Here is an 18,707-nt window from a genome sequence, read left to right on the forward strand (position 1 = left end):
AATAATACATAATTATATGCAAATGCAAGATCTAGATAGATAGACAGACAGATACAATGATAGATAGAAAGAACAATGGATAGATGATAGAGCAATAAATAGACCAATAAATAATGAAATATAGAATGAACAAAGATAGATGGATAAATAGATAGAAAGATAGAACAATGGATAGATAGAGCAATAAATAATGAAATATAGAATGAACAAAGATAGATAGATAGATGGATAGATAGATGGACAGATAGAAAGATAGAACAATGGATAGATAGAGCAATAAATATACCAATAAATAATGAAAGATAGAATGAACAAATAGATACAGAAGATCTGTCATTATTACTAAAATAATCCTTTAAAGTAGTAAAATAAACTATGTAACCATTACTATTTGAATGGAAATAGTAAAATAAACATGTCATATTGTGGAATGCATGTCAACACAGGCACACATTATTTATTAAGAGAAAGTGTTTGTGAAGACATTTCCTGATTCCAGACATTCCTCTATCTCTGTGTGTGTGTGTGTGTGTGTGTGTGTAAACACGGTCCGGCGACTTATATGGTCACAAAAGCCCAAAGTCGCGCACATACCTCAGACATTAAACACACATACGGGCCTCTGCGGCCCAACTATTTCAAGTTCACCCCGTGACGCGAACTTTACCGCTCCGACACGCCCACACCTCGCTCGCGATTCGCCGAGGCGCTTGGGAATGTAGAGTGAGCGGGCTGTGATTGGCGGAGGGGCGGGGCGATGGGCGGCGACGCGCGGCGCAAGTCCCGCCCCGCCGGGACCGCACCCCGAACCATTACAGCAGGACGGAGTTCAACTACCGAGTGGAAAGAAGAGGGAGGGAAGAGGAAGAAAGGAGAAAAAAAAAAAGAGAAAAGAGAGAACGAGGCGAAGGGAGCGAACTTGTGCGCAGTTTCTGTGGATTGAAAAGGGAAGTTTGGAGCGCGGCGACACGGATCCACACTGAGCCCCTGGAGTTTCTGACAACCCTGAACTCCGAGCGTCTGCATCTGATTAGCAGGTAAACCGCGGCACCCGTCCGCTCTTTGCGTTCACTCCGCAGGTCCATTCAGACGCGGCGAAGCAGGAAGCAAGCGTGCAGAGCGCCGCTGGGTGGGACTCACCGCCGCGGCCTGATCTCGCTGCGCTTTCAAACTTCTGCGCGTGAAATCGCAACGCTTCATCTCTATAGTGTGCGAACAGGGGGAACTGGTAACCTGACGCGTCAGATCGGCGAGAACGCACGAGCGGTGAGTTTCAGGAAGTGCTCGCGAGCTCCGCTACACCAGCTAGCGTGCGGGCCTCACGCGGAAATGCAATGATTATAGCACAAAAAAAAAACAAAAAAAAAACGTTATTTGCGCAGAGCGGAATACAGCGCGCGGCGAGCGTGATGCCGTTGTGCGCGTCTCCAGACGAGTGACGCTCTCGCGGGCGCTCATGACGTCATCGCCCGCTGAAAACTGGGCCGAGCGGCGCGTTCACGGTTCCGCCCGTGTTTTAGGACAAACCTGAATCCTCTTCAGCTCTTACCGGAGTTGAAAAATGAACGCGGTGTGAACGTAGTTTGTCACTTTTAGAAAGTTCTCACGTTGGTGACCGTTACAAATAGGTTAAACAGCTGAGCGCGTGCGCGCTTCCAACGTCCTATATCCGGGCTCGTGCACGTGTACTCGCTTTTTATAAGCGCATAACATTCATCAGAGTCTGTAATGAACCTAGATTAGTTGATATTTGAAAAGCGCGCACACGGTTGTCCGTGGGAGCGCGCTGCGCGAGCTCGTGCTCCTTGGTGTGTGGCCGACGTTGCAGCAGTGCAGTGTCAACTGTGTAAGTTTAAAAATATATTAGTTTGTGTTGTACTTCAGTGACAACTGTATGTAAAACAGCTTAACACACTTTCAGAAATCGCAGGCGCTTAACGCTTTCGATTATTTACACGATGACGGGAAAGTGAACCGGATGTTAGTCGTTGAGTGATTGACAGTTAGCTCGCGCGATGACGTCAGCGCCACGGACTGATTTGATTGTGATTTTGTTGTGTTTTAAAATCACACACTAGTCTGTGTCTAATCCACGTGACTTCTCAGATTCACACCGATATGAGTGTGTACTGCACTCATAGACAGTCTTGGTCATCGTTATAGTGATATGGCCTACTTGTGTCTACATGTTGATGTAGCTCGTTATTAACGGAGTGCTAACGAGCAAATACTGCTGGTGTGAACGCAGACTAACCAGTTTCACTTTCTTAGATGTCTGCAGTAGACACCTGGCCAGTGTGTGTGTGTGTGTGTGACCTGGTTTTCCATGAGCTAGTGTGTGTCTAGGACGCTGTGACCCATTAAAAGCACATGCAGGTCTTATTCTGCGTTTTGATTTGGTTGTTCTCGTTTGTTAATCCCAACACACCGCTTATGTTTGGGAATGCTAGCATTTATCCTGTGCACAGTACCAAGTCGTGGCACAGACATCAGATTTACGTAACCTCAACGTCGTAATTATGAGTTGGAAACAATTTTCTTTGAGCCCAGAGTTTCCAAGTTGGGGGTGTGTCGGTGAGAAAACATGGCGGACGCAATGGATGTGACGTCTGTAGTTGACGGTAATTTTGTCGCAATGTATAAAACTGCACTTTAAAAAAAAAAATAATAATAATTTCAATGAACCTAGCTAAGTCGCATGTGTAAAATATGATAGTATTGTACACTTACGATATATATATATATATATATAAATATATAAATAACAGTTGAGTTTACAGCACCTTCATAAATTGCTCAAAGTGACTCGAACGCATCTGATGTCGAAATTACGACTTCCCAACTTCTCGAGATGACTTGAACACCCATGCATGAATTTCCTGAATTTATTATTTTTTCCACCATGTGCAGTAAATAGCCAAGCGAAGCGACAACAAACAGTTTATCTGGTTTTGACCCATTATTTCAGTGTCAAAAAAGAGGACATTTTGGAATAAAATTGGTAAAAAAAAAAAAAAAAAAAGCAAAATACCCACATTTAATTTCAATTCAAGTTTATTTGTATAGCGCCTTTCACAATGCAAATAGTTGCAAAGCAGCTTTACAGAAAATTAAAGTTTCTACATTATATTTAGTTATAGCTTACGTTAATAACATTTATTTCTAAATTTCCAAAGTTGTAAATGAAGACTATTGGAGTACGTTTTCCAAGAAAATACTATTTCAGTCTTTAAACTTTAAAATTTAATGTTATTTGCCATTAGTTTGCAATTATTTGCGACATTTTACTAGCAGTTTCTGAGTGAAAATTATTTCAAAGTGAATCCTACACCAGATTTTTCCAGAGTACCATTATTTCACACACTGTTTTTTAGAGGTTGTGAGCAGAGTAGAGCACTGTAACCTGAACAACTACACAGCTTTACATTAACTGTGTCCTTTCAGAGTAGGATATGAAATAAGTCATGCATTGCGGTGATTGTATCATGTGCGGGCCTTAGTCCCAATGCAAGGCCTGGTAAAATTACTGTAAATGGGTTTAGAGTTAATTGTTGCTTTTATAAAAAAGTGACAACAATATAATAATTAAATACCAGTGATCAATAAACACATTTAACACTGGATTGAATTTGTAAATGATTGATATTTATGTGTGTGTGTGTGTGTGTGTGTGTGTATATATAATGAGAAAATAAACACAAATAAGAAACGTAATTAACACTGAGACATTCCTCTGAAATATCATCTTGTGTTCCACTGAATAAGTCATTTATTTATTAATTATTTAATTAATTAAATCAATTATTTAATTATTGATGTATTTATACATTTAATAAAAATATATTTGGATTAAATTTATTTGCAATATTTATTTAATAACAATAACATCTAATAATGCATATACAACAATAATAATATAACAATACATTTAATTATAATAATTATTCAGCATGACTCTGACACTTGAATTTCTGCATATCTAAGACAGATGAGTCAAATTTATAATTTTGTATGGTTATATTTTATTATTAATGAATATTATAAATGCATTTAATTATAAAATATTATAAATATTATTGAATTATAGTAGATTAATTTAATTAAAATGCTAAATATAAATTCAATAAGTAATAAAAAAATAATAAATATTATTAATAAGTGACTTAAGTGGAACACTTAAAAATAGAAGATAATTTTTTAGAAAAATCAGAGATCATTTATGATGATTGAGTGTTGAATCATTTGATTATTATGTTTAATTATATATATATATATATATATATATTTATTAATTTTCATTATTAATAATAATTAATTAATTGAATTTATTTACTAATAATTAATTAATTAAATTATTAATATAATGTAAAATCATCAGCAGAGACCATGTATTAGTGGCATGAATTGTGATGAACAGTTTTTCTGTAGGCTGTTGTGTTTTTTGCAGTCGTTTCGTAATCTCTGTAAATCTTCAGCATGTTTTCCTCAGGAGACTCTGTGTTTAATGAGAGTATTTCCTGCGAGCAGGCGTATCTTTCAGCGGCTGTGGGATCGGTGCGGGATAAAAGGCCGCGGGCTGCAGACGTTAATCCACAGGCACAATGCTGCGCGAGCGACAGGTGCGGACCTGCACACTTCATCCCGCTGCAGGTGCTGTTTGTGTGCTCGGAGCCCCGCGGCATTGTGGGTACAGCAGGGTTTGATGCGAATGAGGTCAGGCTCAGGTGCGACGGCTGATCATCGCGCTAGCCTTGATGTGAGCGTCTGTGATCGGTGTGAGGTCATTCACCTGCGTGATTCATGCGTTTCCTCTCATCTCGTCCCGTCTGGGTTTCTGCAGTCTGACTCTGGAAGTCAAAATCCCTTTGTTTCTCTCCGTAGAGCTTTGTTGCTTTTGTTTTATGTGGTGACATCATTTGCAGTGCTTCATGGGATGCGTCACTCATTAAAGGGACCGTTCAGCTTTAAATGATCATTTATTCACCATCAGGCCACTTTCTCTCTTCCTCAGAATGCGAAAGAAGATATTCAGGGGAATGTTATGTTTATGGGATATATATATTAGAGATTTCAGAGATCAGTGGAGTCAGTGCTGCAGGAATTTGGTATCAGAAGGTCATACTGAATAATTTGATTATTTTATTAATTATTCTATTTAGTATAGTAATAATTTTATCAATATTGTTGTAACTTTACATGCATTGATATTTTTATTAAATAAATATTGAATAAGTAAAAAAACACTAAGTGAATACAATTTAATTTACATTTACAATCAATTTAAATAAGTAAATTACAGTAAATTAATGTATATTTATTATTAATTACTGTTTAGTGGAGCACAAAATAAAATATTTGGAAGAATTAACAATGCGTCAATTATGTTTTCTATTTATATATATATATATATATATATATATGCATATAACTAAACTGAATTATAAACAAATTGTAAATATAAATATTACTAAGTTATTTTAAATAAAATAAATTCAGTTTCAATTATTTTTAAAATTAAAATCATAATATAATTTCTTTCAATAAATAATTAACTATGATTAATAAATAAATGCCGCTCCTAAGTGCAAAATGTGATCTTTAAAAGAATAGTGTTTATTATATGTATTATTATTTTTGTTTGTTTATTTATAAGTTTTAAGGAATATTAGAGATCATTTGTAAATTTGCTTCAGTGTTATTATTATTTTAATAATAATTGCTTATTTATTATTATAAATAAGGTGCTTTTATTCATTAACATTATTTAAAGAATTAAATTAATTAATGTTAATATATATATTACAATTGTAAAATTGTATGTTTCACAGAAGAAAGAAGGTCATTGCTTTTATTACGTTTGGAATGCAAATGATAGTTTTTGTGTGAAATATCCCTTTAAGTTCTCATTCCTCTACCTTTCTCTTGATTTTCGCATGCTTTTCTCTCTTTGGCTCAGATGAACAGGAAGTGTTTGTGCAGTGAAGCGTTTCTCACTTTTACCCCGCTGCCGTTTGGACGTGATTATTCAGGAGCATCCAAAACTGTTTCTCTTCATCCTTCTCCTCCTTTTTTGGTTTGCTTTCTATCCCTTCGCCCAGCCCTTCCCATAGTGCACCTGTGCAGCAGGAGAGCACAACAATGACAGGAAGTGAGCGAACGAGAGCTCATATCCAGGCAAACATAAAGAGCCACATCCTGATTGTTTGCCATGTTTCTGCATCCGTGTCGGTCGTTGCGTTTATCGCATGGTTTTCTGCATGACTGCATTATGATGCACTGCAGACTCATTCCTCCTCCTGACTGGCCCATTGCCAGGGACATGTTGTCACTTCCTGTTGCAGAAATAAGCTTGTCTGTCCTCACAAGGAAAAGCCCGTTCTGGTTGTTTCCTGAAGCCGGATCAGGGGTTTTGTGTTCGTTATAGTTGCCTGGTTTTGTCTTGAACTAATTAGTAAGCCTGTGTGCGCACAGAAATACTGACTTATTGTATATTATGCATTTATTAATGATTTTATAGTTCTTAGATAATGATTTAATAGTCAAATATTCAACACTGATTCAATAAAAACATAATTAGCACTGAGACATGAATTAAGGGATTTCACTTATAATAAAATGTATATTTACAGTTTTATTTATGATTTAATCTATTTATAATATTGATTTAATAAAAATAAAATATAATACATATACAGTAATAATAATAAATACAAAATATATTAAATTAAATATAATAATTAATCAGATTATTCAACACTGAATCAAATTTAGAAATTAAATATAAATTTTGTTTACTTAAGTCACATGTTTGTTTGATTATTTATATTTCATTATGTAACTAATATTTTTTTGTTTAAATAATGTTCAACTGTTAATTCAATTATAATTTAAAAATGTAAATTTATAATTAATTTATTTACAGTATTTATTTAATAGTAATGAAATATAATAATACATACACATGACCAATAATAAATGATATGTTATAATGAATATAATAATCAAAAGATACTATAACTGAAACTGAATTACTGCGTGGTGGTCAGGAAGGACCCCCCAATAACACACAGATATTTCTAAAAAATGCCATGGTAACACTAAATATTTTATTTTGCGTTGCACTAATTAAGTGTTGCAGCGTGATTGTATTGTGTGTTTGTGGTTCATCAGTGACCAGGCGGACGGAGCGGGACAGGGCGGGACGGGTCAGGGTCCGTTTACAGCTGGACTTTGAGCTTTGATTTGATTGGGTGTGGCGTCATCAAATGCAGATAAGCTGAGTGAGATCAGACGTGAAATCAGCGGAAGGTCATTTACTGATAGAAACACTCATAAATATTTACTGGCTGCAGTCAGAGATGAGCTGATATTATATTATCTGCAGAGCGCTGGAGGAGCGAGAGATGTCAGATTATTACTGCCGAAGAAACCAGAGCGTGGACTCAGATCCACAAGAAAAAATATTGTCACATATCGTCTTGATTATTTGGTTAAATGAAAAAGTTAAATGAATGAATAAATAGGTTTATTATTAATATATTTAATATAATAGTACATTTTTAGATTATTATCATATAATATATTTATATGCATTGTTTTTATTATTAAATGCATATTAATACATCCGTGTATTCAAATAATTAAAAAATGAAATGATAAATTGGTAATTATAAATTATTACATTATTCATTGCGTTAAATTAAAAATAAATTAATGTACTTGTGGTATTCATTCATTAGAATATTTATGTTTATGAATCTATATTTTATATGGAGATAATATTTATATATAATATAATATTTTATTTTTAATCCTTTAATTATAAATGACTGATTGTATTTTTATTAAGATTAACAAGAAATGAATATAAATATATTATTAAATTAATGTGCACGTACATTTTTTTTTTTTATTATTCATTAGTAATATGTAATAGTAAAATATTTTACATAATGTTAAATATATGCATAACTCAAACTCTTGGACGAGCAGGAGTTCAGATAGCAAATACTTTTCCTTCTTTGCATTTCCTTTTTTTGTTTTTCTTTTCCCATCTTCCAGCATCCTCTTCTCACAAATCTTTAGGTCTGGGATGCGAATCCTCATTCATGAATCACAAGCAAAATTAATTGCTATTTAATTGTTCATAAAACCGTTCTTATATAAATCATGGAGAATGGATTTATAAACCAATTACACCGAAATTAATTCTGATTATGATTCACGAACGAAACCCAGTTAGTAATCCTGAGGATAAAGCATATTCATTATTAAAGGTGATTTCAGTGGAACAGTCATAAAATCAGATATAAAACAGTTTATGGCTGGCTCATATTTATGACACTCATCTCTCGTAAACTCATAACTCGCCTGTCATTTACGTACCACAAGATGTTTTTACATAAGCCGGTCTGCTAGCTTTAGCTGACCTTCTCTGTCTGACACACACAGGAAGGAAACGAGGGCGGGGCCAGACGGGAGTGGCTGTTTAATATGCAAATATGAGCCGCTGGCGTATGATTGGCTGGAGGGATTCAGCAGGGTCGTGTTATGACGTCGTCAGCAGAAACACACACACTCTTCCAAATATGGAAAGCAGAACATTGTGTTATATTTTAACTGGTATCTGGAGCGCTTGCGAGATTTCCCACAATCCTGTGTTTTTCCTCCGAGACCTTCAGTCAGAACGCAGTGATCCTGAGACCAATGTGGTCTGGATTAGATTGCGTCACTCCTGCATCTCTCTCTCTCTCTCTCTCTCTGTCTCTGTGCTGAAGCACATTTAATCATCAAATACTGCTTGCAGAAAGAGACTTTTACAGTCTTATACCAAACAGCCACCTGTTTATTGTCACTCAGTGATTTAGTTTAGAAACACATCTGTGTTTTGGTGCAGCAACGAATCTAGAAACAAATGAACTTTTCCCATATTTATATGACGTTATTTTCATGACATGCTGAAACCCCCAAATTCTTATGACTATAACCTGAAAAAATTTAAATTAGATTTTAATATTTTATTTTAATTATTATTATTATTTTTATTTTTTATTTAATAATACATAGTTATATTTATTACAAAGTAAAATATTTACATGCATTATTGTATTTGTTTTATTAATATTAGTACCAGTAAACACATTAATAGATAATATTTATAATATATATATTTAGTTGTAAATTAAATAAGCAATCGATTAATTAAATATTATTAAATTAATTTACAGGTAGTATTTTAATTGAATAATAAATGAATATATTTAATATTATAAATAATTGATTATTATATATTGTGACATTAATTTACACTTACTATTTCAATAATAAATTACCTTAAATGTATTTGTAATAAAATTAGTATACACCTTGCATGAATTAATTAATATTAATTTATATTATAAATAAATTAATATAAGTTAAATTATATTATTATATTAATTATACATTGTTAAATTCATTATTTATTCATTTATTATTTAAATTAATAAATTGTAAATATATTCTTAATTAATGAATGTACATATTAAATTATTTTCTGTTGTCCTTATTTGTAATTTGCTTAGGATAAAAGCATCTGCTCAATGATTAAATTTAGATGTAATTTAATTTAAAAATATTCTGATTATGCTTAATATAATAATACAGAAGGATATTATGTGTTTTTATAGAATATATTTATATTAAATTGCTGCTGCTGATGATGATGATGATTATATTTTTTTTAGAAATGTCAGAAATCATTGACATTTAATGTTTGTTTTTGTGTGAAGTTTGACTCAAACTCTTTCAGACATGCAGGAATTCAGTGTATAGTCAGTAAGACTGTAATCTGAAAAGATGATATGATTTGCAGATTTTGCACATTATGGCTATAATTCATGGTCATTTAAATGAATGGCTGTATAATATTATTTTACTATAATTGGGTGAAACAGTACCTAGAATAATAGGAATTACTAACAGTTCAGTCATGATCATAATCTCACAACACAAACATCCTAATAGTCCTAAAATGAGCTTCTGCTTGCAAATAATTTGCAAATGTTTGAGTGTAGTGTGCTCTTTGTCTGATTCACTCATAAACTCAGTTCAGAGTCAGAAAGGTTTGGTTCTGCTGGACCTGAAGGGAAAGAAGTCTTGAGACGGACGTTTAAAATTAGACTCACAGAAGCACCAGGAGACTCAAGTGTGTCAGACGCATCTGTGTCAAACTCATCTCCTCACCAACCAGCTTCACTGCCCTGATCAGACTCGCTACGCTGGAGAAATGTGACGTTAACTGACCTGCTTTAATACAACAAAGAAGAAGCAACACCTCAGAATACTTTGAGATAAATGTACCTGACGGCCGCTGTTTCAGTTTTATTTTATTTTTTTCTCAAGCTCCATTTGATTTTCCCCCCAAATTCCATTTTTTCCTTTTTAATCATTCTGGATTCCATTTTTAAATTAAATTCAATTTAAGTAAACAAAAAGCATGTCCAATTACTTAAATATATACAATTTAACTAAAAAATATATGTAATTAAACATAATCAGACACAAATGGACTGAAATCAATTGTTTTGCAAATTATTTTATAATAATCAATCATTGGGTTTTCCAACCGCCGACACTGATGAAGTAGTATCTAATGATCCATCTAATGCCAATATATTTTAAATAATTCTATTATTAGAGTAGAATATTAGTATAGTATAGTATGTTAGTATATAATTGGAATATTAATATAAATTAGATGACCGTTTCACACAAAAATCCAAATATAAAGTAGCCAGAACAGTGAAAAAACATTAAATCAGGTGGAAAAACCAGATAAACGGATTTTGTTGTGATTTTGACGTTTACATGCATATTTTGAACCGCATTTTCTTAGGCACACGTCATACGCACGAATGCGTAAAATACAAGAAGTTGCGTAAAGCTGCACAGTCTGATTGGAGTATTGTTGTATTGAGAAAGTGCTTGTGGTTTTAGCGTGCGGTGCATTGACCGTTCATCCATTTCTGAGAAAGAAGGAGGGGAAAAACTGCAGAAATGAAAGGAATAGGGAAAGAAACGGTTGGAATAACTCAACTTTGATAAAGCTGATAAACACGCTGGACGCTGGAAGGTCGATGGGTGGTCGAGCACAAGAGGGACTAATGACCACTTTTACGAGATGAACGACACCACATGCTGTAATTGTGGAAAACATTAACCGTGCAAACTCACGCCTGTCATTAAAGAATCGCGGCGTAAGCAGTTTACGTTTTCAGTGAAAATATCAACCGCACAGTTTAGTTTGTGCGCATTTTGTGAGGAAAATCTCCTCTGTGCTGGTTTATGAGTGCTAAAACTACATATCCCATCATTCTCGGCTAACGTTCATCCTGCTCTTTGTTTTGTCGCGTTGCCATATTTATCATTGTATAATTTTTACTCCTGACTACTAAAAATGATCGTCCCAGGAGATGCATGTAGTTTCCAGCGTCTCTGTCTGATAGTGCACAGCTGTTTGGGGTCATGAGAACGGCCCAGCGGTCGTGTCGCTTGCTGTCTGCTGTTTAGGCGCTAATGGAGTGTTGCAGATGTGTTTTCTCAAGGGTTTTTCACACACAACCTCCACCAATGCTGCTGCAGATTGAACCATTGGTTAACTGGTAATGCTGTATTAACCATTCCCATTCATTTCCCAGTATTTGTGACCCTGGACCACAAAAATAAGGGTCAATTTTTTTAAATTGAGATTTATACATCATCTGAAAGCTGAATAAATAACCTTTTCATTGATGTATGGTTTGTTAGGATATAGGACAATATTTGGCTGAGAGACGACTATTTGAATATCAGGAATCTGAGGGTGCAAAAAAATCTAAATATTGAGAAAATCGCCTTTAAAGTTGTCCAAATTAAGTTCTTAGCCATGGATATTACTAATCAAAAATTAAGTTTTGAGATATTTGTGGTAGGATATTTACAAAATATCTTCATGGAACATGATCTTTACTTGACTAACGATTTTTCGCATAAAGGAACTTTTTTTAATTTTGACCCACACAATGTGTTTTTGGCTATTGCTACAAATATACCTGTGCCACTTAAGACTGCTTTTGTGGTCCAGGGTCACATTTATCCATTTTGGGACCAAACATTTCAACAGACATTTTCCAAAATCTACAGCCAAATGTGTTATTAATTGACCTGGGCTGCGTTTCCCAAAAGCATCGTAAACCTAAGTTGATCGTAGCTCCGTTGGTGATAATGGTTCTACGATCAACTTTGGCTTACAGTGCTTTTGGGAAACGCAGCCCACGCTGTTGGTATGTTGGCTGTTTAGATGATCTCAAAACGACCAAAGTTTAACTGTCCTTGCTGATATGGTTTCTCTCTAGCGTTATGTCATAAACTGGCATTATATCAGTCACCTGCTCTAGATATCACGGCTGTTAAACTACCAGCTCAACACATGAGCGCCAGCCATTACAAACACACTGGATCGCCTCTTTTAAATCTGGATCGGCCAAAGTCCTCCCATGTGGGAATCTGTTTCTTGCTCAGGGTGTGGAAGAGAGTCAAGCACTAAAATAACTCATGGGCCTGACAGACTCAATGGAGTGTGCCGCTGTAAATCACTAACCGCCCAAACCAGTTCCCGAAGCGCCACGGAGTCACAGGAAACCGTGTGCCGCTATCAGAGGAACCTTTCTGCTGGTCCATTTTAACCTGGAAATATCCAGAATTTTAAAACTCTGATTTCATATCTGGAATGTGCCAAATTCCAAAATTTAAAGTTCAAAATTCCGAAAGGAATTTTCCTTAATCCTTTCAGAAATTGCTTTTTGTAAATGTTAACCTTCATAAAATGGGAAACTTTTAGTAATTTTCAGCCTTGTTCCCATCACTTTTGCCCATAATTTCTTGTTCCTCTCCATTATAAGAGTGGCAGAAAGGTCAAGCACAGAAGGTGTTTTCTGGAATGTCCATTGAAGCCGCTCTCATGATTGTCATCTGTGGTTGTGTGTGTTCGTCTGATCTGGCAAGACCTGTTGCGTCCCTCCCTCTCTTGTAAGCTCGAATGCTTTGAGATGCAGTAGAGCGTGGGAACCGCTGCCGGCCATCTTGCGCCTGCTTGGGCTTGCAGTGTTGTGGTTCAGTTGAGCTCGGTGATTGTTTGCATCTCTGGGAGACTGCGCTAACCTGCCACCTGCATGAGTTCACCCACCTGACGAGTTCCTTCCCGCCAAGAGCTTTTCGTCAACACCGCCAGATCCAAACCACCTAGAGTCACTCGCCACTATTAAATTAAATTAAATTCTGTTTTTGGTTTAACGTTTTTAGCAGACAATAATTCACTGCAGAAAGCACACTGAACCATCTTTTTTTAGAGTCATACAACTTCTATCTTCTGTTGTTTTGGCTTTTGAAGCACGCAATCTTGTCCATGTTTCATCTAATTTCACTAGATTCTGCTTTGCAGTGTTGGGGGTAGCACATTAAAAGTTACACAAGTTACGTAATCAGATTACTTTTTTCAAGTAACTAGTAAAGCAATGCATTACTTTTACATTTACGAGAAAATACTTTTTAAAAATAATTAACACAAGGTGCTTCCTTCTCTTATGAAAATTAACCATGTTTTTATTATAGTAAAAGTGTAGTAACCATGTTTTTTTGGTGCATTGATTACTATTTGTATAACCAGTTTTACTACAAATACCATGGTTAAACTTTGGTTAGTGTAGCAAAACCATGGTTAATTTGTGGTTACTATAGTTTAACTAAAGTAACCATGTTTTTTTTTTTATTTGTAGTAAAACCATGGTTAATTTTCGTTAGGGTTCAATTTCACTTTTGGTGTGAAATGACCTTTACAGTCACCAAAAATATACCTTTTGGGTTTTTTGTTATTAAAAATCCCAGCTCAGGTTACAAAAAGTAATGCAAAAGTAATGTAATGCACTATTTTCCATAAAAAGTAACTAAGTAACGCAATATTGTAATCAGTGTTGGGGGTAATGCATTGCAAGTAATGTAAGTTACATAATTAGATTTTTTTTTTTTTTATTAAGTATGGTGATTTACTTTTAAATTTACAAAAAATAAAAATGTCTGAGTTACTACTTCAAATAAGTAATGGAAGTTACTTTTTCCCATTTATTGACTAACGGCTCTCCTGTCCTTAAGCCAGAGGCTTATTAATTTCACTTTTGCTGTAAAAGGGCCTTTACAATTGCCAAAAATATAACTTTTGTGTTTTTTGTTATTAAAAAAACATAAGCAAGCCCAAACCAGGTGACAAAAAGTAATGCAAAAGTAACATAATTCATTACTATCCATGAAAAGTAACGCAATTAGTTAAATTTTTAATGGAGTAACTCAATAATGTAATCAGTGTTGGGGGTAACGCAAATTAACATAACACATTACTTTCCTTACAAAGTAACTCAATTACTTACTTTTTTTATGACATAACACAATATTATAATGCATTACTTTAAAAAAGTAACTTCCCAATACTGACCGACACATTAATTTGCTTCAGAATGCTGTGGCGTTTAATCAGACACTCGACCTTTGATATAAACATTTACGTCATCTTTAGTAGCCTGTGTTTGAAGATTGAGCGGCTTTTTTTTCTTTTTCTAGATTAAAACCTTTACTTTTAGTGTTCCTGAGTAGCAAAATGATCTTTGCACAACTCTAAAACATCCAAAATCTGAACAGATGTAAATGCAAAGGCTATAGGAAATGTTTTCAGATTTATTTATTGTACTATACTAAATGTGCACGATTATATGGCTAGTTGCATTGTTTTATTTGCATTTAGCGTTGTTTTTCTCTGCTGTCTGTGATCTGAACAGGCCTGTGACCCACCGGAGGCCCGCTGCTCTCTGACACGTAGTTTAAACAAGCGCGCCATTGTCTAAACACATCTCTGAATGGTATAATCAACAATGTGTTTGGCCTGACCGCATTTAAAGCAAAACGTCCCACGTACAGTGTTTATCACCGCGAGTGTGTGTCTGAGATGCTCTCACTGTAATTACGGCCAGCGCTGTCATTTCATGTGGCCGCCAGGAGCATGAGCTCACCTTCCTGAAGTTTGCTGTGTTTTACGAGCTGCTGACCTAACTTGTGTTTGGACGTGCGATACAGACCCAGCATTCCTGAGGACTTGCGTAAGAAAAGCAAGAAAAGTGCTCTGTCCTAGATCTGTTTCTCGTCCGCTCTTGGTTGTTAGCATCAGTTGAAGAGCCTCTTTAGCTGCTGTTTATTTAAGAAACTGAACTCTGACATTAGAGATCATTTCCAACCTCATGATGACCCTAGCAACCAATTGAACACCCTAGAAACCAAATAGCATTTTCCTCAAAAGTGGGAAAAAAAAATAAAATAATAAATAAATATATATATATATATATGAATGAATGTCTGGTGAGTGTTGCTCAGGTAAACAGCACTTGTGTTCTTGCGTTCTTAAAAGTAATATCTGGTTGGTAAAATATGTTTTTTTTCGCAATGGACCAACCTAAGTTACATTAACAGGGGGGGAAAAAAAAAAAAGTAATATGATTTTCTCAGACATAATAAACACATTTTTGTCTAGAACACCACGCACAAAATACCAAGGACATTTATTAAGAAAATAAAGCAAAAAAGTTTCTTCAGACGGATCATGTAATCTTCTATTTTCGCCGTTTCTTGTTTATTCTGCTGGTCAGGGTTTGAAATAAACACACTGTACTTTAATAAACATGCTTGTTATTAAAGTGTGCACTTCTGTAAAGTTTGTGTGTACATTAATGGTTCATAAACAATCGTTTCTCCAACCCGTAACATCCTGCTTTCTCTTCTCTCCTCTCGCCTCCAGCAACCATGTCGGACGCCGACAAGTTCCTGTACGTGGACCGAAACCTGGTCAACAACCCGCTGGCGCAGGCCGACTGGGCCACCAAGAAGCTGGTGTGGGTGCCGTCGGAGCGTCTGGGGTTCGAGCCTGGCTCGGTGAAGGAGGAGCATGGCGATGAGGTGGTGGTGGAGCTGGCCGACTCGGGGAAGAAAGTGCGGGTCAACAAGGACGACATCCAGAAGATGAACCCGCCCAAGTTCAGCAAGGTGGAGGACATGGCCGAGCTCACCTGCCTGAACGAGGCGTCTGTGCTGCACAACCTGAAGGAGAGATACTACTCCGGCCTCATATACGTGAGTCTGAGCAAACACAGTTACCACTTCAGAAGTTTAAACCCTGTAAAGCCTGAGATATCAGGCTCATATCGTCTGATCTAGTGAGAATATGATGGGGAAAAAAACAGCTCAGTTTTATTCAAAGACACAAACTAAGCAAAAACATGCAATTTTGCGCAGATACTGATATTTATATTAGAGGTCGACCGATTCATCGGCACCGATAGTTGACAACCTAGCTATCGGTATCGGTAAAATCCACTATCGGTCGACCTCTAATTTATATGACCAAAAAGTTATGAAATTCTGATGCTTGCAATGTAAATCAATGAGATCTTTATAACAGTACAACAGATACTGACATAAAATTATCTAAATATCAGTCATCACTCTAAATCTCCAGGAATATGTCTTTGTAAGATGAGATTTAAATGACCCAAACATGTAATGTAATGTAATGCAATGCAATCCAATGATGATTGAGGGATTTAAAAAAAAAAAAAAAAAAACCCTCCTCAGAAGATCCTGATGATCAGATCTGAGACTCACTGATTTTTCTAAAAAAAAATGATTGATGGAGAATCAAGTAAATCAAAGCTGCTTCAGTTCAGTAAGTGTTCATCTGGAAATATTACAAAAGTTATTATTAGTGCTGTCAAACGATTAATCACGATTAATTGCATCCAAAATAAAAGTTCTTGTTTACATAATATATGTGTGTGTACTGTGTATATTTATTATGTATATATAAATACACATGCATGCATATATATTTAAGGAAAATATATTACGTTTACATATTAAATGTATTTATAAATGATATAAATTATATGAATATACATACAGGTGCTGGTCATATAATTAGAATATCATCAAAAAGTTGATTTTATTTCACTAATTCCATTCAAAAAGTGAAACGTGTATATTATATTCATTCATTCATTACACACAGACTGATATATTTCAAATGTTTATTTCTTTTAATTTTGATGATTAGAGCTTACAGCTCATGAAAGTCAAAAATCAGTATCTCAAAATATTAGAATATTTACATTTGAGTTTGAATAAATGACCATCCCTACAGTATAAATTCTGGGTATCTCTTGTTCTTTGAAACCACAATAATGGGGAAGACTGCTGACTTAGCAATGATCCAGAAGACGAACATTGACACCCTCCACAAAGAGGGTAAGTCACAGAAGGTCATTACTGAAAGGTGTGGCTGTTTACAGAGTGCTGTATCAAAGCATATTAAATGCAAAGTTGACTGGAAGGAAGAATTTGGGTAGGAAAAGGTGCACAAGCAACAGGGCTGACCGCAAGCTTGAGAATACAGGCAAGCAAAGCCGATTCAAACACTTGAGAGAGCTTCACAAGGAGAGAACTGAAGCTGGAGTCAGTGCATAAAGAGTCACCACGCTCAGACGTCTTCAGGAAAAGGGCTACCAAGCCACTTCTGAACCAGAGACAACGTCAGAAGCGTCTTACCTGGGCTGTGGAGAAAAAGAACTGGACTGTTGCTCAGTGGTCCAAAGTCCTCTTTTCAGATGAAAGTAAATTTTACATTTAATTTGGAAATCAAGGTCCCAGAGTCTGAAGGAATAGTGGAGAGGCACAGAATCCATGTTGCTTGAAGTCCAGTGTGAAGTTTCCACAGTCAGTGATGATTTGGGCTGCCATGTCATCTGCTGGTGTTGGTCCACTGTGTTTTCTGAAGTCCACAGTCAACGCAGCCATCTACCAGGAAATTTTAGAGCACTTCATGTTTCCTTCTGCTGACAAGCTTTATGGAGATGCTGATTTCATTTTCCAGCAGGACTTGGCACCTGCCCACACTGCCAAAGGTACCAAAAGCTGGTTCAATGACCATAGTGTTACTGTGCTTGATTGGCCAGCAAACTCGCCTGACCTGAACCCCATAGAGAATCTATGGGGTATTGTCAAGAGGAAGATGAGACACCAGACCCAACAATGCAGAAGAGCTGAAGGCCACTATCAGAGCAACCTGGGCTCTCATAACACCTGAGCAGTGCCACAGACTGATCGACTCCATGCCACGCCGCATTGCTGCAGTAATGCAGGCAAAAGGAGCCCCAACGAAGTATTGAGTGCTGTACATGCTCATACTTTTCAGTTGGCCAAGATTTCTAAAAATCCTTTCTTTGTATTGGTCTTAAGTAATATTCTAATATTTTGAGATACTGATTTTTGACTTTCATGAGCTGTAAGCTCTAATCATCAAAATTAAAAGAAATAAACATTTGAAATATATCAGTCTGTGTGTAATGCATGAATATAATATACAAGTTTCACTTTTTGAATGGAATTAGTGAAATAAATCAACTTTTTGATGATATTCTAATTATATGACCAGCACCTGTATATGCATGTAAATATTTTCAAAATATATACATGCATGTCTGTGTATAGTAAGTACATGTAGTTAATATTACTCGGTACTTAAATGAATATTTACATCATAACAAGGACACCTTAAAATAAAGTGTAACTGGAGTAGATAGTGTGTGAAACCGGTTTAA

The 18,707-nt window shown here is 35.6% G+C and overlaps 1 protein-coding gene across 3 annotated transcripts in view; it reads left to right on the plus strand.

Annotated features, from left to right (window-relative positions):
• Positions 1 to 798: 798 nt before the first annotated feature.
• myh9b (myosin, heavy chain 9b, non-muscle) overlaps positions 799 to 18,707 on the plus strand; it is a 53,226-nt gene continuing 35,317 nt past the window's right edge. For 2 of the 3 annotated variants that reach the window (XM_058771443.1, XM_058771445.1), the window contains exons 1-2: positions 799 to 1,037; positions 15,854 to 16,185. In XM_058771443.1, coding sequence (XP_058627426.1) covers positions 15,859 to 16,185 — 327 coding nt within the window. In that variant the 5' untranslated portion in view covers positions 799 to 1,037; positions 15,854 to 15,858. Of the gene's footprint in view, positions 1,038 to 1,057; positions 1,847 to 15,853; positions 16,186 to 18,707 lie in introns of those variants that run through there. The other variant, XM_058771444.1, reaches the window with a different exon arrangement.

Source organism: Onychostoma macrolepis, chromosome 03 (genome assembly GCF_012432095.1).
Source record: "Onychostoma macrolepis isolate SWU-2019 chromosome 03, ASM1243209v1, whole genome shotgun sequence".
NCBI classification, from domain to species: domain Eukaryota; kingdom Metazoa; phylum Chordata; class Actinopteri; order Cypriniformes; family Cyprinidae; genus Onychostoma; species Onychostoma macrolepis.